General features: G+C 36.8%; 2 protein-coding genes across 4 annotated transcripts in view; both read right to left on the bottom strand.

Annotated features, from left to right (window-relative positions):
* Positions 1 to 9,739, bottom strand: part of LOC103154016 (excitatory amino acid transporter 3-like) — a 15,148-nt gene extending 5,409 nt beyond the window's left edge. The window contains exons 1-8 of the mRNA XM_016662368.1: positions 9,553 to 9,739; positions 5,478 to 5,618; positions 5,169 to 5,261; positions 4,989 to 5,097; positions 4,682 to 4,724; positions 4,532 to 4,594; positions 3,783 to 3,970; positions 3,437 to 3,544 (exon numbers count right to left, since the gene is read on the bottom strand). Coding sequence (XP_016517854.1) covers positions 3,437 to 3,544; positions 3,783 to 3,970; positions 4,532 to 4,594; positions 4,682 to 4,724; positions 4,989 to 5,097; positions 5,169 to 5,261; positions 5,478 to 5,618; positions 9,553 to 9,607 — 800 coding nt within the window. The 5' untranslated portion in view covers positions 9,608 to 9,739. The remainder of the gene's footprint in view (positions 1 to 3,436; positions 3,545 to 3,782; positions 3,971 to 4,531; positions 4,595 to 4,681; positions 4,725 to 4,988; positions 5,098 to 5,168; positions 5,262 to 5,477; positions 5,619 to 9,552) is intronic.
* A 1,724-nt stretch (positions 9,740 to 11,463) lies between these two features.
* LOC103154015 (excitatory amino acid transporter 3-like) lies at positions 11,464 to 21,961 on the bottom strand. Of its 3 annotated transcripts, none has more exons than XM_016662365.1 (13): positions 21,682 to 21,961; positions 18,851 to 18,991; positions 18,446 to 18,538; positions 18,229 to 18,340; positions 17,742 to 17,784; positions 17,596 to 17,658; positions 16,347 to 16,534; positions 16,128 to 16,235; positions 14,602 to 14,724; positions 14,315 to 14,509; positions 14,038 to 14,172; positions 13,305 to 13,409; positions 11,464 to 11,996 (listed from the first exon to the last, which is right to left on the bottom strand). In XM_016662365.1, exons 1-13 carry the CDS (start codon positions 21,728 to 21,730, stop codon positions 11,879 to 11,881), a joined length of 1,473 nt encoding a protein of 490 aa, XP_016517851.1. In that variant the 5' UTR covers positions 21,731 to 21,961; the 3' UTR covers positions 11,464 to 11,878. The 3 variants fall into 3 exon arrangements, with proteins under 3 accessions (XP_016517851.1, XP_016517853.1, XP_016517852.1); XM_016662367.1 differs by having other exon boundaries at positions 18,851 to 18,948; positions 21,721 to 21,961; XM_016662366.1 differs by lacking the exon at positions 21,682 to 21,961 and adding an exon at positions 19,387 to 19,577.
* Between the last annotated feature and the right edge of the window lie 307 nt (positions 21,962 to 22,268).

Genomic DNA, 22,268 nt, shown 5'->3' with positions numbered 1-22,268 from the left:
AAGTGAAAAGAAAGAAATTCGAAGGTTAAAAAAACTTGACATATAAAAAGAATAAAATGAGACATCAATGAGTACTCAGTCCACACTTAGGACTGTGACTCCCCAGTGCTTCAACACAAATATATTGGACAAAGTCTATCAGACCTGTACATCCTCATAAATAAATGTGTCTAAAATAAAAAATTTAACAAAAATGGTGCTACTTTGATCATTCTTGAAATCCACGAGCAGAATAGTCCATGGGCCAGACCATTTTTTTTTGTGAATTTCAAGGTGGCAAAGTCTGTCAATATTTTTGAAATGATACATGTTTTTTCCATTACCCACTCTGTTCCTCACTATGTGGGAGGGCCTTTAGCGCAGCAACTGGTCAATTCTCCGCTGAGGTTTGCAGTGACACTGAATGGAGAACCTCAAGGTTATGGTTCAGATGGACTCAAAGATATTTCATTTTATTATATAGAAATTCATTGCTGGCCCAAACATAATGATAGAGGCTCCGATCAACTGATTAATTTGCTCTATATGAAATCGCTTTGGTGCCTACCCTGATCGGTCCGGCTAGCACTACCCTTGAAGTAGGTATGGAAATCTGAGAACAGCCAGCCAGAGCCGCGCTGGATCTGCTAAAGGAAAATGAATCTGGCTGAGACAGACTGAGGCCAAAGCAGTTAGAGGCAGGCTGGTGGAAAAGCACCTTTAGGAACATGACAGACAATGAGCCCACAGAAAGTGTGAGACAGAAGCCTGTCTCACACTTTCTGATAAATAGGCCAATACAGCATCCTAAAGTCTATGTAAGTGTACATTTCTACTATTACTGATTAACTATTTTATAACTAACAAACTAGACACGAGTGACACGCTAAACTAAACCCCCACTAACCCTTTTAACACACACACCAAAGAACCAGTTAAGGTTATAGCCCAAGTCTGTAACTTCGAATTACAGCTCATAATCGCCTCCCATAGACAGACAGTGTAGGCATATCATACATTTTCTGACTCCTTAGAGTCTGTTGAGTATTTTAGTTGTTAACTCTTGTGTCCCCGATATCCCTGGATACCATTGGGATAAAAGAAATGTATCTAGTTTGGTCAAAAGGTGTGGAAAAATTTGTATTATTTTTGGTTTAATGACCTCTAGTGATCTCTGTGTTGTTCAGATAGACTCAAAACCTGATTTAAATGAAAGCCAAGAGTGTCTCCTTTAAGATGATACCAAACATTATATTATAGACCCTTGACAAATGCTCATACCATGAGCCTAAACCACACATACACCAGTCTCAAAAAACAGAATTTTTTCCAAAGGGATTATTAACTTCATGAGCTGATAACTATGACACAGCTACCATTTAGGAAGGGCTATCATACCAAAATACTAACTAGAGATATGTATATTTTCAAAAAATATTGATAGACTTTGCCACCCTGAAATGGACAAAAAATGTCAAATTTTGGCCTCTTGCCCATGGACAAGAATACTTTATTCAACAGATTTATTGTTTTTTCCAATCCGTACATTCAACAGTCAAAGTGTATTTACAAGAAATAAAAATTAAAAATTTTATTGAAGCAAAATTGTTAATTTTTTTTGTGTTACAAACGTAATAGCTACAAACTACTTACAGTTAGAGTATTTTTGACTGCAAAAATGGAAAATTTAGCTTCTTCACAAAGAGACCAAGCTTTTGCATGTTCTCAAAATTGTTCAAGAACAGCAGTCGATTTAATTGGTGATTTTGGTACCGNCAATTATAAGTTTAATCACAAGCAGGGCCAGGAACACATGTATTAAGCTTTGAAGCAGAATCACTGTGATTTAGCAGCTCTGTAAGCAGCTCGTCTCTCTAAATAACGGGAAGCAATGAAGAGAAATGGTGCAGCTGAGGTTAGCTTTCTGACAATGCTGCTGTTTGGCACCCACACTGACACTACATAATATTAGCCATATAGTGATGCAAATAAAAAAAAAAAAAAGTTCATGCACGGCTACTGGTTTACATCTTTTGACTGCTTTACCTAAATCCAAAAGGTTGCACATTTTTTTAAAAATTGCCAGAATGTATTTACATTTATATGTACAGCAAAAATAATCAGCTGATCTGAGTCTTTATCATTGTGTTTGGGCCAGCAATTACTTTCTATAAGATAAAATTAAATATTTGGGTTTATTTGTGTCTATCAGAACCACAAGTTATCCATTATGTTGGTCCAGCTTCACCTGTAAGGTGAGTGGCGGGCGGCACCAAAGTAGCCTTTTAAGCCAAGTGTGCAGGGTGCGCACGCACACAATTGTATTGAGTTGTGGAGACGACGTGGTCCGGACTTCCATAATCCTGTTGTTCCTCAAGTGTCGAGTAATTGTTTTGCAGGCTAGTTTTGTGATTACCCTTTTGTTTGGATTTTAGATTAGTTTGTAGTGATTATACTTCCTTTGGGTTCAAGATTGCCTTTTTCAGCTGTGTGTCATTTACCCAATTAATTTATTTGTATTCAGGTCAGGGTTTAACCGTTTATGGTAAGTCCTTATTTTTCACCATGTTTATTTACAGTTTATAGTTTTTATTTGCATTTAGGTTTAATTTGGCAATTGCTCACATGATTTGTTTTGCTATTTTGTTTGTTCGTTTGCTCTGCATTGTTTTTTTGTTTTTTTGTTTTTTTTTGGTTTTGTATCTATTTCTTTGCTTAGTTATTAATTGGGTTTGAAACAGAACTCGCTGCTGAATAGCTGATATGCAATTATGTGTATTCCGTGAAGTTTGTAAGTTGCTTTTTATGCCTATATTCTATTGTTGTAGGCCTATTTTAAACTTTGGAGAAAATAAATCATCAATTTTTGAAACCTTATAATCCACCTCTCTTTGTTGTCCTGACCTGGCCTAACCTTTTTGTAGATATTAGAAGCTGAATAATGCTGGGGCCAAGATCCCAGGTGGCGTTGTTGGTTGTGATATTTTTAAAATTTAAATAGCAGATGCCACACATCATTGAGCACTGCTACAATCATCAGCGGAGAGTTGACCACAGCCCACCCACAATAGCGAGAAATAGAGCATATCATGGAAAAGTACACTACCTAAGGTAAAACTGAGCCGCTCATTAACTGATTGGTGCACGACTTGCCAGCGGAAAAGTGCTTTTAGAGCACTAACCTAACTATGACGGGGAACATAACTTTGTATCAGTCACGTCTCGGTGCCATTCTACGCCTAGAAAGAAAAAAGGCCGACTAACAGAGTTTGGTTTGTTAGGCCTAACAGAACATCTGAAGGGAACTGCTTTAACTGGACTTGTTGGTTGGGGGCATCGGAGTAAAGAGATTGTCAATGATTGTATTCATAAGCACTGATCTTCTCTCTGAAATTAATGATGCTGTTCTGCAAATACATTCAATGCAGCAAAGCTGAAACAGACACAGTGGACATACCCTAAAAAAAGCACCAGTATGAGCTTTCCAAGTTTAATGGCAGCGGTCCAGTCTTCAATCTCCAACACGTGGCATGTCATCAGGAAAAAAATTCCAACTGGCATGTACCTGAAGCAAAAAATAAACAAGATTAAATAAAACAGATGTTTCAAATATATTTTAACTAACTGTTTGTTAAGAAAGGAAACTGCTGTCCTATGTACAAAAACTGAAACCACATCTCAATCATACAGTACTGGTGATTTACTCTCGTGCTTGGCCTGAACTAATTAAGGAAATGTCTTTACATTAAAAAAAAAAAATCTAATTGTATAAAAGAGTGAAATTATGTACTGTTTGATCTTACCACAGGATATACTTGAATATGATTTTTATTGCATCGTTCATTTCTCTAGCGGCCTTCACAGTGATTTTTGCCTGGACTCCCACCCTGTTTAACAGGATGCCAATGACAAAAGACCAGGTGATCAGTCCTAGCATGTTGGCTCCAGCAACATAACGGCCCATCAGTTGCTTCGCCGTGTCATTGAACCCCTAGAAACACAAATAGGCTGGCTTTAATGCTAGGAGCAGTTTTATAGGAGTACTGCACCTTGTTGGACAATGCATATCACTGTTCTGCAATAAGTCACACTAAAGGCTTAAACTTTGATGTATTTTACTTGGATCTGTTTTGTGAATGACCAATCCAAAATATTGCATAGTTGTGAAGTGAAAAGAAAGAAATTTGAAGGTAAAAAAAAAACTTTACATATAAGAAGAATAAAATGAGACATCAATGAGTACTCAGTCCACACTTAGGACTGTGACTCCCCAGTGCTTCAACACAAATATATTGGACAAAGTCTTTTTGACTGCAAAAACGGAAAATTTAGCTTCTTCACAAAGAGACCAAGCTTTTGCATGTTCTCATAATTGTTCAAGAACAGCAGCCGATTTAATTGGTGATTTTGGTACCGCCAGCTAAGGGGTTAAAGTGAAAGAAAATATGTTCAAGTTTGTGGTTGTAATGTGACGTGTGAAAAATCTCAGGGGTTATGAAGACCTTTGGGAAGTGCTCCAGGATAAAAACAAAGATCAGAAGAAAATACTCACTTTTAATGGGTTAATGATGATGGTATTGTCTTTTGGATTGATCTCAGTAACCACTGTCTGGTACTGGGAGAAAATAGAAACTGTTTGGAAACTTTCCAAACTCAACATGGAACGTTACACAGTGAGTTGTGGTGCGGAATAAAAACATACATGCTCGAAGAACGCCTGAATGAAGCTCTCTGGAATCATGTTCCTATGAGGGTCAAAGGAGAGTCAGAAAAAAAAGAACTTGTAAACGTTAAAGACAAAAAAAAACAAAAAACAAAAAAAAACACGAGCATATTATTTTCACCACTATGAGTTTCACCTTAGGAGTTTGAAATTATGAATTTTCTATAATTTCACATAAACCAAGCTAGTTTTGTTAGTTGTTAGAGACAATAAAAATCTCAATTTTTACTTATCTATGTAGAAAACTATATAAGCAGGACTTTTGTCTAAACACTTATTCTCTCACCTGAAAATATCCATGAAAACCAGATGCATAGAGTATTCTGGGACATGTGATTCAGCGTATCGAACTGCTGATTCCGCACCAGGCTCAAACGTGAGCACTAGAAACAGTCCTGCAACAAAAGCAATTACTCAATACACGCTGGCGGTCTTAATGTACCTATTTTAAAAACTGATACTTTACCAAGAACTACAGCCAGAGTGGTAGTGCCACAAACGTATAATAATATGTAGACGGCTGTTTTCCCAGACAATCTGGTGTTTAATGCAGTTACGCCTGAGAAAAGAGATGAGAATCACAAGTTCACTCGGTGCCTGAGCAAAGAGCAAGACAACACACCAGGTTATGACTGTCCAAGTGAAAGTCCAAATGTCCTAAGTGATCTTCATCTTTGAACACGTTTTAGTCACAAGAAATAAGCAGTGAGAGTTTGAGCAACATTTACACAGAGTATCCAGGAGAGGTGAGTATCTAGATTCATATTTAACTTGCCTGCAATCACGCTCGTCACAATGAGGGGCACAGCGAACATCTGAAGCAGGTTTAGAAGCACATCTCCTGCCATTTCAATCAACAGTTTTGTTTCTTCAGATATATGAAAACGAAATCTCAGCAAAGACCCAGTGCCTAATCCTGTGGGGGGGAAATCATGACAAATATAATTGATATGTAAAAAACACCCATCAACTTTATCAATGGTGTACTTTATAACAGCCATAAGAAACAATTGGGAGTGTTTTAATGTAAATGATAAATTATACATTTTGTAGACATGTTTTTAAAAGTTTTTTTATTTTTTTTTTCAGTTTGTTGTGTATAGTACTGTTGTACTGATCAACATTAGCCGATACTTTGGGGTTGAAAACGTGTGAAAATGCCTTCACAAAACAAACTTAATATGACATTTAAAAAAACAAGCACTTGAGTTTTTGAGGCTCACCCCATATAAAACAAGACAACTGGTCCAACAGCGTTATGTCTGGATGCTTTGGGTCCAAAGCCCAACAAGGTGCCACAGATTATTTTGACTGCAGCATCTTCCACAAATTATGAGTGCAAAAGATGCCTGAGTGCTTAGCGTAGCCGGACTGCTGAAAAAATTTATTTGATAAAAACAAAAACAAAAATCACCACGTTTAAACTTTAATACTGTACCATGTTAATGAAGAAACAAAAGTGAAATTCAACATCCACCAGAGACCAGAAAACCGGCATGTTGCCAAATATGTTGAATATTGATATTGAATATAAAACAAATACAAACTCATATTTCCTTTGTGGGTTCATATAAAACTTATTAATTTTTTACAATAACAATTCAGCACTCATCATATTCTTGGGCTCAGAGCCAGTCCTAGCCTGGTAGGCACCCTGGGCAAACCACCCTACCGTCGCCCTTCCCTCCACAAAGTTGTAGGGTGGGTGCAGGTTATGTGTTTTGCATTAGGCATTCAGGGTCTGAATGCCTAATGCATTAGGCATTAGGCATTCAGGGTCTGCATCCTTTAAAGAACCCTGTCTATGAATATATATGTCGACATTGAGAGAGAAGCTGTGAATTCGGACAGCCCTAGCCTCCTGAAGTTTGTTCTTTTTTTAGCAATATATGACTCCTGGATCCTGCTTTATTCTTCCCCTTTTGTAGTAAAGGCTGTTCCAAAGAAATCTGTTAGTTTGATTCTAATGTTCAAACATGCATGTCAAGTTAAAACAGCAAATGGTGTATATGTGAGTGCATTACCATCTCCACCCAACTGGCACGCGCCTCACAGGAAATCAAGCGCACCCATCCTTTCTCAGGCCCATCAGAAACCTATAAAGTCACTCAGCACAGCTGTGTTCTGAATGATCCCTTCAGACAAAGAACTCGGCTTCAAATTTCCACAGAGACACCACTGGTAGGGACTGAACATCAAACCATTTAACCTGCATTCAGAAAACCTAATCAGTCTTGTTAATGGAATGTGTTTATGTACTTGGAATGTAGTTTGTTTGTTTATTCACTGATAACTTAAAGGTAAATTAATATTGTTTGGAAATTTATTTTGTTCACTATAATCTGCAAGTAATTTTGGTTCATTTGTTTGTAGGTTTTCAGCCTGCTTGGTGTGTCTACTCTGACCACTCAAACAAATCATGGTGGTCTTGTATTGAAAAGTGAAGTGATTTAAAGACAAAAGAAAAGAGAAATAAAAAGATGACACTGAGATGAGTTGTTCCTGCGTCTCTTTGATGGGAGCAANTGGGTTCATATAAAACTGATTAATTTTTTACAATAACAATTCAGCACTCATCATATTCTTGGGCTCAGAGCCAGTCCTAGCCTGGTAGGCACCCTGGGCAAACCACCCTACCGTCGCCCTTCCCTCCACAAAGTTGTAGGGTGGGTGCAGGTTATGTGTTTTGCATTAGGCATTCAGGGTCTGAATGCCTAATGCATTAGGCATTAGGCATTCAGGGTCTGCATCCTTTAAAGAACCCTGTCTATGAATATATATGTCGACATTGAGAGAGAAGCTGTGAATTCGGACAGCCCTAGCCTCCTGAAGTTTGTTCTTTTTTTAGCAATATATGACTCCTGGATCCTGCTTTATTCTTCCCCTTTTGTAGTAAAGGCTGTTCCAAAGAAATCTGTTAGTTTGATTCTAATGTTCAAACATGCATGTCAAGTTAAAACAGCAAATGGTGTATATGTGAGTGCATTACCATCTCCACCCAACTGGCACGCGCCTCACAGGAAATCAAGCGCACCCATCCTTTCTCAGGCCCATCAGAAACCTATAAAGTCACTCAGCACAGCTGTGTTCTGAATGATCCCTTCAGACAAAGAACTCGGCTTCAAATTTCCACAGAGACACCACTGGTAGGGACTGAACATCAAACCATTTAACCTGCATTCAGAAAACCTAATCAGTCTTGTTAATGGAATGTGTTTATGTATTTGGAATGTAGTTTGTTTGTTTATTCACTGATAACTTAAAGGTAAATTAATATTGTTTGGAAATTTATTTTGCCCACTATAATCTGCAAGTAATTTTGGTTCATTTGTTTGTAGGTTTTCAGCCTGCTTGGTGTGTCTACTCTGACCACTCAAACAAATCATGGTGGTCTTGTATTGAAAAGTGAAGTGATTTAAAGACAAAAGAAAAGAGAAATAAAAAGATGACATTGAGATGAGTTGTTCCTGCGTCTCTTTGATGGGAGCAAGCCTTTTTCAAGTTTGGGCAGAAGCCGAGGTGTTTGAAGAGGCCACAAACTTGACAATGCATTTCTGCCAGGAAACGCTCTCCAGCTCTCAGATAAGACATTACAGCTAAGTAAAACTATTATGTTTAATCCCTACAATGGACTGGTGACCGCCTCTTGCCTGTTCACTGCCAGAGATAGGCACCTGCACCCTTGGCGACCCCATAAGGGATAACCGTGTTGAATAATGGATGGTTGGAACTTTAATCAATTATAAATTAAACAGTAAACCAAGCATTATGCTGCTAGATATTAACTGACTAAAAAACATCTGCGTTTAACTTCCCCTTGTTGGAGACAGCTAGCAGGAGGTTGAAAACAATGTAGAGGAGTCTTTGAATTCATAGAGGTCTTGTTGCTGTGCCATAAAGTAATCGGCCTACAAATCTGGCCTTCGAAGGACGCAGCCCATCAATTCGGACACAGCTTCAGAACCTCTGGTTGAGAAAGGGAGAAACGATTAAAGGCTCGGGGAGGAGGGGCCCAGTAAGTAAATACAAGAACATTTGTGGACAAAAAGTCCATAAAACAAATAAATAAATAAAATATTCATTGTATCCCTGTGTCCTGGAATGCAACAAAGAAAAGTTTTGGGAAAATCCTGTGCCACGTAATTAATTTTAAATTATATTATTTTACATTATTTTTCAAGTTTTATTTTTAGTTTTTAAAATACCAGAATTTTCATGACAGTCTGCTTTTAGTCTGATGACATAATTCCCCAATGATAAATTGTACTTAAGCCGTCTCTTTCTAATGTTTACTTTTTAATCTTGAGTATCTTGGATGGATACGTTTTACTTTTACTTTAGTAAAAACATGTTGAAGTAGCGTTACTTTTACTAGTGTACAATTTATGGGTACCTTATGTGTCCAACTGACCTGGCAGATTCACTGATGTCTTTTCAATTGCTATATCCATGTTATAACATCAATAAGCTAGTTTTGATAAAGCAAAAAAAAAAAAAAAAGCAATATGCTGCATATCTATGGACAGAGAAACGTGCTCAATATAAACTGAGTATTTCCACACTGCCATTCCCCTGTCCTTTCATGACCAACAAATCGGTTCATATTCAAACTTCAGCTACAGTTCAGTAGTGTCAGAAGAAAATACAAGATATTAAACTTTTCGTTGGCTGTAACGATTTCACATTTAAAATATGCTTTAACTGAGTTAAACATGCCATGGTAACCTGACTTGTTTATATGTAAGTTTAACAGCTAACCTCCAGCTCATGCAGCAGCAATCCTGCCCGAAAAATAAAACAATAAGAAATCACAGGATAATCAGCAGTAGAAAAAACATGTTTGTACTTACCCAAGGCAATCATAGACAGAATGGACCCCTGAAATATGCCGTCTGTTCTTTTCATTGTTTCACAGAGGTCCAGTGAGCCGAGACAGATGGGCCAGTCTCTCACACCTGTTAAAGACGATCAGTTGCCGTTTTGTGTCCAATGCTGACATTTGTTCCCCTTTATAAAAAATGCCCTGAAAAACATGTTTGGTCTCCATGGATACCTGGGTGAAATGTATGACATAACTTGAATACTTTAGAATTATTTAAAAATATATAATTTTCAGTGATTTGATGTGCTTTAAAAATCAATCATGTTTCGACTGAGTCAATTTGATTGATTAATTTGTTAAATATTATTAACTTATTTAAGAAGTTTCTGGTTTAAGATGATCTTATTGTTCTTATTGTTCATTTTGGTCCTAGATTCAATTTCTTGGAAAATGCAAAGAAAAGGAGACCATGCCTGGTCTCCTTGGATACCTTGATTTTTGTTCAAATACAATAAAAAATACTATTTTAAGAACAATAATAAAAAGGCAGTGTATTTCTAACAATATGTCTAAGCCACTGAATTGTTTAGTTTATGGGGTGTTTTATTAAATTTGACCAGTCTGAACAGCATTGCTTACTGTGTACTTAGGCTCTAACATACTTAAAATTGGACTGAATTTTGCAGAAGTGTCATTAATATTAATTGTAAAATGCAATCAGTTTCGTTTTGAGATGCTATGATCTTTTTGTTAGTCTATGGAAACATCTGGTGGACTGGTGCGATTCAAGCAATCTAATCCTGAATGTCAACAAAACAAAATAAATTGTTGCTGATTTCAGGAAAAATCCGCCAAGTCACACGCCCCTCCTCATCAAGGGTGCCACAGTGGAACAGGTCAGCAGCATTAAACTCCTGGAGATGCAGATCACCGACCGTTTGACCTGGTCCCTCCAAACCTCTGGTCTGGTGAGGAGAGACCTGCAACGTCTGCACTTTTTATGTCGGATGAGAAACCAAACTATTAATCTTTTATTGTATATATTTGATACTTTTCTATTATTATGTATTTATTTTATTATTGGAACCTTGCAATGAATTTTTCCTTAATATGTATATTTTAAATGTGCCAATGAATGAAAATAAAGTCTGTCTATATCGATGTCTAAATTCCTGGAGAAATGTCAGGATTGTTAACTGTGGTGCAGGAACCAGGATAGCATTTCTTTTGTTTTGAGAGAATCTATTTCATTCAAAATTCAAATTCAATTAAAAAAATACTTTGTTGACCCAAAAGGGAAATTAAATATTGTTGTAAGTCATTAATTCAAAGTCTTCAAGAGTTATAGCAGATGGTGACGGCTGTTGGCAGGAAATATCTCTTGTAGCCGTCTGTATTACAGCAAATCTGAAGAAGCCTCTGACTGAAGACCCTCTGCCATTCTAAGACAGCCTGATGAAGAGGATTGTCAGGGTTGTCCACAATTTTCTTAATCCTATGAAGAGTCCTTCTTTGCGTCATCATCTCCAGAGGTTCCACAGTCATTGTCAGAACAGAACCAGCCTTTTTTATCAGGCTGTTGAGCCTTTGCAGTTCTCTGGCTCTGATGCTGCTGCCCCAACAGATGATGGCAGAAGAGACGACGCTCTCAACAATAGACTTATAGAAGATCTGCAGCATCTTGCTGCAAACCTTGAAGGATCTTAGCTTCCTCAAGAAGTCCAGTCTGCTCTGTCCCTTTTTACAAATGGCTTGACTGTTTCATCTCCAGTCTTTTTCATTACACTTTCATATTCAATTAATTAGAATAGAATAAGGAATAAGAGATAGTTTCTGTCCTCGTAGTCTTTTGCTCATTTATAAAACTCAAAGTCTGCTTCTCAGCCAACTCTAGGCACTTTTATAAATTAGTAGTACAAAAAAAGACTGTCCTACAACAGCAGAATGACTGGCACTTTATTAAAATCAATTCTTCTCAAGAAATGATTTTATGCAATGTTCATGCATTCATACAAAAAAATTTAATGCATATTCAATTCAATTGTTTTCAGTCTGAAAGCAGTGAACATGTCCATGCAACATAAAGGATTATATTCACAAAGTATTATCAGTCAAACTTTGTATATTGAGCACTGGTCATACACTCAAGTGAAATGCAAAGTTACAGAGGTTCCAAACAGAAAGATGAGCATTTAACTACAACAGACACACAATGAAATTATCTGTACAACCAAATAAAGTAAAAGGTCAAAACCAGTTATTGGTAATAAAACAGTGAGGATTCAGAAGTGGGAGAAAACCAATTACAGAAGATGAGGAACTGCGGCAGCTAATACGGTGCTGAGACAATCCCCTCACTTAGGTGACATGGATGCTGAGGAGGCCGCAGAGCGAGAGGAGCCCTGCTGTTGTTCAGGCTCCAAACAGGTTAAGTCCAACTCGAGCTCACTGGTGGGACGAACCCTATCAATGCTAACATGTAAAATGGAAAACATGGTCAATGACACTGGTCAACAGCCAAAACAATTTGTCTGGGGTTTTTCAACCGTTTTAGGGTCATTTTGATGTGTTGAATCAAAAAATCACATTGTTTGTTCTCAATCAGGTCGACCTTCCGAACTATGGATGCAACATGAGCATCAAAATGCATGACTTGTTCTCACATAATTTATTGGTTTCCTGAGAATCTGATCAATGATTGATGAGCAGGAGGAGAGAGACTCCATCAGGACAGAAAAAAAGATGGAGAATTTTGCACAATGAAGACGTAATGTTCAATTCACATGTACTTACCTTTATCAGTGTTTATTATTCAATTTACAGAAATTCAAGTTTGTAACATTTAATTTATACACTCTGTTAGAAAACAATTGTTCTTTCTCCTACAGTTTTTTTTTTTTTTTGGATGAGAAATATTAACGGAAATGAACTGACAATGTCACAAGAATGTAATCAAATTAGTCAGAGGATCAGATTTCTCTAAATCAAATTAGAATAAAAACCTAATTATTCTCATTGTGAAAAATGGATGTAATTTTTGGGTCCAGTGGTGCAAAATACTCTTAATTCAGTTGAAAAAAAGAAAACACAGACAACTTCCCTAACCCTAACCCTAATGATTTGTAAAAACTGTGACTAAAGTACCCTATGTCAATGAAAACGACTTATGACAATCATTGTTCAAGATTTATTTTCACTATAATTTGGTCCAATATTTTATTAAACCTTTCTAAGAAAGATATGACAAACAGGAGACACCCTGAGGCATTCAGATTATTGTGATGTGGGTCTATGAGTGAATAGTACCACTAACACAGCTCAGAAAGAGATGTACACAATGTTGACAAAGGTATTCACTCATCTACCTTCACACACACATTTGTCTTTTTCTCAGTGCAAAGGGTTAAATTCTTCTACACCTCATACTCATCCATGTTACGGACACTGCTTTGCTTTATTCACTGGTGCAGAATTCAACCTGCTCCTACAGGGGTGGGAGCTTGAAATAATAAAGAAATGCATCGGTGTACTGAAGCATAAGGAGCTCTTTTCAAGGAAGGAAACGATAATGATTATTCCCAAATAATAAAATAGTAATAATAATAGGTGGCATCCTATCATATCAGAGCACCCTATTTGTTCAGTCTCAGTGCTGAATTTCAAACATCAAGGAAGAAGCCACTGGAACACCTGAAGTCAGTCATTTGGATCGGGAGGTGAATGCTTTTGGCAACATTATGTCTTTGCAGATAAGCACATCATTTTATTGATTTCATTTACCTTTGTGGTTTGTCCAGATCTTCCAGCTCATCGTGGCACAGGAAATTGATGAGAACAACACCATAACAGTCTCCCAGCACATTCACCCCGGTCCTGAAATGGTCTCTGAAGGGCACAGAAGAAGAAAACAAATATGCTGTTAGATTCAACTATGTTTTTCTCAAATATTTTCTTTATCTCACTCTACCAAAGCCAAAAAAATTTAAAAAAATATCTACAGGCAACACAGGTAGCCAGGGGAGAACAAAAACTCGAATCCAGGTATTAATGAGGTATTAAGAGGAGAAGAGGTATATAAATACTTGGAGAGGAACAATTGAATGAGGCTGATGGCTAATGGGTTGCAGGCTGAGGAGAGAGAGAATGGTAGCAAGGGGTGAGGGAGAGTAAATATGATAACTAGGAGAATGAATCTAAGAGCAACAAAGAATTACTAGACTCAAGGAATGAATAAACATAAACTGGAATTACTAAGAAGAAAGTAAAACAAAAACAAGGCTGATCTAATCAAGAATGAGACAAAACTAGAGTAAAATCACCAAAACCCTAAAACAACTGAAAACAATCCGCGTACCTGACGACATGCAAGTTAAAAATCATGTCCCGGTCAAAATCACTTGCAAGTTTTATGATTACAGATCAGCGTAACTCAATCTAGATTGACTATATGGTTTGATGATGAAAGTACTCTTTAAGCAGGAGTGGCTGACTCTGAGTTTCAAGTTGAACTTACAGAAGCCATTCCACCACGACCAGCATGGCAGCATCCTTTGCAGGCAGTCCCACAGCTGTCAGAATCAGGATGGTGGTCACAGCTCCTGTTGCTGGGATCCCTGCAGCTCCAAATGTGACAATGGAACTAGTCAAGCTGCAAACCAAGCACAGCCTCTATCAGCGTTTCTGTCTAAAGCGCAACACAACCATAATAAAGCCTTTCCGTGGAATTCAAATTCGTGGAAATTGAATTCCACGAAGTGCTGCTTCCTCGGCACTTCAAGAAAGCAGCTTACCCAACAGCAATTATCTGGCCAGCATCCAGCGTGATGTCATTCATCTGGGCAATAAAGACAGAAGCGATCACTTCGTAGACCGCAGTCCCATTCATATTAATACTGGTGAGAATGGGCAACATGAGGCGGCAGAGTTTCCCGTTGACCATCAGGTTCTCTTCACAGCATTGAAGGATGACAGGCAGACTGGCAGTGCTTTGGTAGAAAACACATCCTTTATTGGTGCACCGTTCATACGAGGACACTGGAAAAGTGTCACTCTTTTGACAACAAACAGAACATCTCACCTGGACGCAATGATAATTGCAGTCATCCAAGCCTTAGAGGTACCCTTTAGGATGACATAGGGATTCTTTCTGACAAGCGTGAAGTAAACCATGGGAAGAACAAAAAAGGTCTGGATTACAAGCCTGAAAGAGACAATAGTCACACTCAGTGTTAAAGAGTATTCACTGGCATTCAACTGTGACACTTTTATGTATCTTGTAATAATAATGATAAATAATAATTCATTTTACTTGGAATACATTTTATATCTTGAGATCTCAAAGGGCACACAGTAAAACCACATAGTTCAATGTATTTGGGGAGATCATACATGATATTGAGAAGAGAAAATGTTCTCTTTTTCTCTCTCTCCTTTTATTCATATCAACACATTAGCACTCTTTTATTTAGAAAAACAATATTTTGAAAAGAAGAAGTGTGATGCCTGATCCAGTCATCTTAACAGTGACTTGGAATTAATTATCCATTGCACTTTGGATAATTGCAATGGAATGTAAGGCTGTGGAAACAATAATGCTGAAATTGGTTACTCTTTGTTTGTTTTGTTTTGTTTTTTTATAAAAGAGCGCAAGTGTGTTGATGTGAGTAAAAGGAGAGAGAAAAAAAGAACGCTTTCTCTTCTGGTTTAAAATATGCTAACACAATAGTGCATTGTTGCAGAGTGGAAAGAAAAGAATGCCTGGTCGCACAACAACATCTATCAAGACGTTTGTGCATTTGTTTAGTTGTAGGCTTAGAGTCGTCATGCTGAAAGAAGACGGACCTCGCCGCAGTCTAAAGTGGTTTGCAGCCTCTGGCAAATATTCTCCGAGGATTGATCTGCATGAAGCTCAAACTCTGAGATAAGTTGAGTTTAGGTTTGTCCTTATTGAATGTAGTGTAATAAAAGAATAAATAAAGTTGTATTCAAACAAAAATAAATTTAAAACAAAAGCAAACAGAACAAAAGACGAACAGCAGTACAGCATCATCCAATAAGTTACTATTCCTGTTAACTTGGTTTTAACAGTCTTTCTTAGTATTTTCTAGTATTTTCTATATCCATATCTATAACTCTAACCCTCTTTCTCATCTGAAAGCTTGGGTACATTTTAGTAACTAACCCTTCTTTAACCAAACTTTATCCCTGATCTGTCTGTTGAGTTTCTTGGTGTTCATGATGCTGTTTGTTCACTAATGTTCTCTAAAAAAAAATACTCTGAGGCCAAACAGAACTTCTGAAGGGAACTGCTTGACCTGAATTGGGTGTTTGAAGATATCAGAATAAAGAGGCTGGAAATGACTGTTATCATAAGAACCGATCTTTGCAGTGTCTTCATCCTCTAACTACCTTAGCAGCGGCGGTATCAGTTTGGTAACAAAGTTGGTAACACTTTATTTGAAGGGTTGTGCATAAGACTGACATAACACTGTCATAAACATGACATGACAACGGTCATGAACATGGGCAGTGTCATGTCAGTCTTATGCACAACCCTTCAAATGAAATGTTACCAAAAAGTTTAAACAGAAAAGGTGGACATACCCCAGAGAAATTACAGCTGAAAGTTTTGCGAGTTTAATGACAGCGCCCCAGTCCTCAACATCCAACACGTTTTCTACGATCAGGAACAAAACTCCAATTGGCAAGTACCTGAAACAAACAAACAAACAAAAATTACTGAACTAAATTAAGGAATGTTTTGTACATTATTAATTAATCTAATTTTGTAAAAGAGTGGAATGATATACTGTCTTATTTTACCACAGAATCCAGTTAAATATGATTTTTATTGCATCATTGAGGCTTTGAATGGCCTTCACAGTGCTTGTTGCCTCCTGTCCCACCCTGTTTATCAAGATGCCGAAGGTGAAAGACCAGATGATCAATCCTATCATGTTGGGTCCGTCAACATAACTGCCCACCAGTTTTGTCTCAGTGACATTCTGCACCTGGAAACACAGAAATGCTGGCTCTAACTCTCTAAGAGCAATATTGTAGGAATACATCACCTTGTTGGACTTTTTCACAATAAGTCACATTAAAACCATAAACTTTGACGTACTTAATTTGCTTTTTTGTTGTTGTTGTGGAAAGGATCAATCCTCAGCATTGCATAATTGTGAAATATAAAAAAACAAATTAAACTGTTAAAAAAAAACAAAAAAACATTTACAGTACATAGAATCCAAATAATTCTTTGTGTATTTAGCTAAACTTTATGCTGTACATCCATTATCCACCTCTATGTTAATTTGCTTTTCTTCTGCAGCCCCAGCTCCAATGGACCTTAGCTGGAGGGCATTCGTTTACTTTGGGAGGGCAGAGTAAGCGAGCCTGTACTTTAATGTAAATACATAAATAAACATTTATGTTACCTTTCCAATAAAATAACCATGTTTATTAATAGAAAATTTAACAATAAGGACGTAAAAGCATAATCGGTCAGGGATGCAGAAGACTTGAGACTAGGAAAAATCTTCCCCTTGCAGCAGAACAGCCACTCCTAGGTGAAAGCATAACCATCTGCTGGATCCCTCCAGTAAAATACAGGCCTAAATACAATTGAAAATCAGCGGAAAAGATGTGAGCAATGGCATCCCACCCACTGCCCAAAAACATTACTGCAGGGTTAACTGTTCTTGTTGACATCCATAGGTACAACGAGTGTTTTGCATGGTTGCTTATGCTGTGTCTCAGTTTTCTCCTGTGATGTATTCCACCTCCCACCCAAAGAACAGGAAGGCACAACTGCCTCTAAGGTGGACTGAAAGGAAACACAGCCTCTCCTTTCTGTCTTTAATTTAGAAGAAATGTAAAGCCCTCCATCCTTTTTCTTCCACTTCAGAATCAAGTACTCTTTTGTGTTCGCCGACTACTTTAAACCAAACAGAATACTTTGAAGTTTGTGGTTGTACATGTGACATGTGAAAAACTGAAAGGCTATGAAGACTTTTGGAAAGAGCTCCAGAGTAAGAACAAGAAGTAAGAATAGTAAGAAGAAAATACTCACTATTCCTGGCTGAAGGGGAAGGCCAGAATCTACTCTTCCAATCTCAATAATTTCAGTCTTATACTGGGAGAAAAACAGAAACTGTTTGGAAACGGTCCAAACCTGGAAAGTTACACACTGAGCTGTGGTTCTGAATAAAAACATACCTGCTCATAGAAAGCCTGAATGAAGCTCTCTGGAACCATGTTCCTATGGGAGTGAAAGGAGAGTTACAAAAAAAAAAACACACAAAAAAAACTGAGCCAAATGTTAAAGACAAAACACATGTGAATATTATTTTCTTATCATCATTTCACACAAGTCAAGATAATTTTAATTATCTCACATAATAAAAGTCAATAATCCTGTATGTTAGAAACTATAAGATGAACATACTCACCTTCCTAAAAATAATGGCCTATCATATTTTGCCCAACGTAATTTTTCTCTTTGCCTAAACCATCTGTTGGCAATAGAGAGGTTGTGTTTTTTGTTTGTTTGTTTTGCCAGAATAACTTTTGGCAAAAATAAATATATATATATATATATATATATAGACCTCATGTTGCAGGTTATTTTAGGAAGCTGACAATATGCACAATATGCACAACATGCAGAAAAGCAGGAATTGTGTCTAAATATCTGTCCTCTTGCCTTAAAAGATCCATGAGGATCACATGAACGGAGAAGGGTGGCATTTCCTTAACCCTGTCCTGTGATAGGTGTTCTCCCACACCAGGCTTGATTGTGAGCACCAGAAGCAGTCCTGCAACACAAAATCTCAGGCAGGATATCAAAAGCAATAACACAATGCAAACTATGACAGTCTTCATATATCTTCATTAATAACTGCTAACCATAATAATGTTACCAAGAATTATGGCCAAAAGAGTAGTGCCACAGATGTAGGTTCCTGTGAAAAAGGCTGTTTTTCTGGACATTTTGGTGTTTAATCCAGTTACTCCTGAGAAAAGAGAGCAGAACTAGAAGTTCATGTGGTGCCTGAGGAATGAGCAAAACAACATACCAGCGCATATGTGCCCTGACAATAGTCTAAATGTCTGGACTAATTTTCATCTTTTAAAATGTTTTAAAAGCACAATAACTAAATGGTGTAAATATGAAATTAGCTTATTGTCTAGATATAATATAATCAAGGGTTTTGAGCAATTTTTATACAGAATATCCACAAAAAGATGAGTGAGCATCCTTTCAGTCTATCTCTGTAACAACAATACGTTAATACTTTAAGTATATAGATTCATATTTAGCTTGCCTGCAAGCACACTTGTGACAATGAGGGGTACAGCAAACATCTGAAGTACGTTGAGAAGCATATCCCCTGGTATTCGGATCCATTTTACTTGATCGTCCCTTAAAAAAATCATAAACCTCAGCAGAAACCCAGTGCCTAACCCTGTGGGGGGTGGGGTGAAATCACAAACATAATAGATATGAAAAAAAAACTAAAAAGAAACAAACAAAAACAAAACAAAACAGAAAAACATCAAGATGAACAAAAAACCTTAACTATGGTATACTTTATAACAGTCATGAGAAATAAATGGGAGTGCTTTAACATAAATAGAAAATATTGTAGATATTGTTTTTTAATTATTTTGTTCAGTTTATTGTCAATAGGTAACATTGTACCCTGATTTTAGGAAAACCCTATTCCGGTACCCTTGTTCACCATGTCTGTCTTTATTTAGAGGGACTCGGCATATCTCATTCAGAGCTGGTGATCTTACCGTGAACAAAATCGCTAGAAATTAATATTCGACATTTTTCTTTCGTCATTTATCGACTCACCTGCATTTAATGCTTATGGGTCGTTAACATGCGTCTCACTCACTAATGTCAATTTAGTAGCATAACTTATTTTATCACGCGATAAACAGATGTAATCCACAGACTGACAACATGCTAGCTAATGTTAAAACAGCAAGATTAATACGGGTAACCATGACAACTAGTGAGGGTTTAAAGGTCGGCCCGACTCTTTCTGCAGTCAAGCTGCGCGCGCATCTGCTGTGTTTGCAAACAAATAATCCCTCTATTTAGAATATGTTATATTAAGACTTGTTTATTTTCAAAAGTACCTTTCAAAAATAACCTTTAAACAAGCTTTACACCAATTTCTATTATTATTATTATTATTATTATTATTATTATTATTATTATTATTATTATTATTATTATTTAAAAACTTGTTTTCATTAGTTTGATGTACAAATGTTAATCATTTTGTTTTCTTTAGGCAGAAAATTATCAAAGAAATTAACTTTTCAATAATTTCTTTGTTTATTGAACTTGACTTGAATGCATCCAACATCTTAGATAAATTTAAAAGCTGAACAATTTGGATGTGCATCAACCTAATCAGACAGTAGCAAAATGCTATGTTAGCATGGTGATAACATAATGGTTCACGATGTACCGACTGCAGAACAACTTCCTCAATCATTATCGTTTTCAGAATTACTTTTATTGTCATTATGCAAGAAAGCACAGTGGAATTGAAAAGATAGCAACTCTCAAAGGCAGTGCAAATAAACAAATTAGTCTATTTCAATAAGTATAGAGATTATAGTAGAAAACTGGCGCAGTATAAATGGTAATGATGGGATTAAAATCAACAACTTTCACAGTACTGAAAAATGTTCAATAGATCAAATGTTGAAAGGATTGCTGGCAAGAAAAAAAATCCTCTTATCTCCTTTATCAAGTTAAGGTGCATAAAATTAGTTTAGAAAATAACCTAATAACAATGCTAGTAATTTTAAAGAAAGATTTTTGAAAGTTATTTGGAAAAGTTAAATATGATTACGTATATTGACCAAAGACAAGTTGGTTAAGTTAGAAAATTTTGAAGTCAATAAAATCATTACTATAAAAACAGGGAACATTTATTAACTGGCAGGTAGTATCTTACAAAGTAACAGTTTTTTTTATTTATTTTTTTTTTTACAATTGTCAGCTGTGACAACAACAATATTCAACCTTCAGATAAGATTATACTAACTTCAATATCCCAAAGGAAATATACCTCGGGTACAAATTCTGACTGCCGCATCATCTAAAACCATGAGTTTTATATTTACGCATAAAACCATTTCTATAATAAATCAATTAAAACAGTTATAAAAACATAAAAGAAGCATGTTAAAATCTTAATCACCATAACCTACAGTCACAATTTACTGTAGCTAAATTGGGCAACTGGGCAATTAGTTTACCTACAGTAAATTGTAGGCAATTTACCTACAGTAAACATTTTGTTTGCTGTAGGTAAACAGAATGTTTACCTACATTTTGTTTACTGTAGGTAATCATTTAGTTTCATGGCCGTGATTTCAGAGTATGCCTCTGAAGTGAGGCGCACTGCTTCACTTCAATGCTCTCATGCAAAGAGCTTCAGAGCTCTTTGCATGAGACAAATGAGTTTGGCCTTCATTTGGACAGAGAAGTTACCAAATCTGAACCTAATGAAGGCCTGGTCTCTGGACAGCATGTTGAAAGAGCAGCATCACTTTCTGACTGACACAACAGGCCCTCAACCTGCACAGAAGGTGTAGTCGCTGCTGCAGACTGAGTTTATTGTCAATGTGTTTTCCAAGATATTTGTAAGAATTCACCTGGGCAATTAATTGATTATGGATGACCACTGGTGAGTGATCTCCTGTTGCCTTCAGGTCAAAAATAAGTTCCTGCGATCTTTAGTTAATAAGAATTAGAAATTGTTACCAGCACCACTGAAAACAGTTTTTAATCTGCTGTCGGTGATTAAATGTGATGTGTCGGAAGTGAGGCAGAGGATAGCTGTGTTTTCAGAAAATTCGAACATGTAGTTGTTTGGTGTATAACAAAAACAGCTTCTTCCCTTCAGTTGTCAGACTGCTGAACTCAAGCTGCACTTAATTCAACTTAATTTCACCTTTAAAGTTTTATACGCACACACTAAACATTTCATTAGCATATTAGATTTCATATGTAAATTATGTTTTGACTCATTTCAGTTAAAACCCCAGGTTCAGCACACGTGTTTAACCGCTAACCACCGTCTCATTAAGCAGCAAATACTGGCTTAATGAATTTTGTACTCACCTAAGGCAACCGACAAGAGGCAAATGACCTGAAACATACCCTCCTGCATTGTTTTGTTTCACTGTGACTCACGGAGCCAGAAAAGATGGGCCAGTCTATGGCAGCCGTTTAAGATAATCAGTTGCTGTTTGGTGTCCAATGCTGGGTAACTAGATGACCTGAAAAGAATATATAGTCTCTATGGATACCTTGGCAACATAAATAACACACATAACTTATGACTGGTTTCAGGAATTTGATGTGCTTAAGGAGCCAATCATGCTACCATCGAGTCAATTTGATTAATCAGTTTTCTAGTGCACAGAAATATTTTTGTTTAAAAACAGTGTTTAAGCGATTTAAAAAGGTTTTAGGCGATCTGGTTCATTTTGTCATCCAGTCCTTGGATTCCAAGTTTTGGAAAATGCCTGGAAAAGAATTTCTGGTCTCCTTGGATACCTTGATTTTGGTTCAAATGCTAAACAAGGTTAATATTTATTTCAAATAAAACTAAAAAGACAACGTGTCTCTAATAATATCACCAACTCACAAAACTCTTTATTTTATGGACTTTTTATTCATGAAACTGGATACTTTGGCCTGTCTGA

The sequence above is a fragment of the Poecilia formosa genome, unplaced genomic scaffold (genome assembly GCF_000485575.1).
Source record: "Poecilia formosa unplaced genomic scaffold, Poecilia_formosa-5.1.2 Scaffold370, whole genome shotgun sequence".
Taxonomy (NCBI): domain Eukaryota; kingdom Metazoa; phylum Chordata; class Actinopteri; order Cyprinodontiformes; family Poeciliidae; genus Poecilia; species Poecilia formosa.
Note: the sequence above shows the minus strand (reverse complement) of the source record. Positions and strands in the feature narration are given on the sequence as shown.

What these genes read in the sequence shown, in the direction of transcription:
- LOC103154015 (XM_016662365.1), bottom strand. Translation starts at nt 21,730, where the DNA reads ATGCAGGAGGGTATGTTTCAGGTCATTTGCCTCTTGTCGGTTGCCTTA. An exon ending in TCAGCTGTAATTTCTCTGGG is followed by an intron (nt 14,725 to 16,127) that starts GTATGTCCACCT and finishes TGTCTCTTTCAG; the next exon opens with GCTTGTAATCCAGACCTTTT. An exon ending in GATCTGGACAAACCACAAAG is followed by an intron (nt 11,997 to 13,304) that starts GTAAATGAAATC and finishes TTTACATGTTAG; the next exon opens with CATTGATAGGGTTCGTCCCA.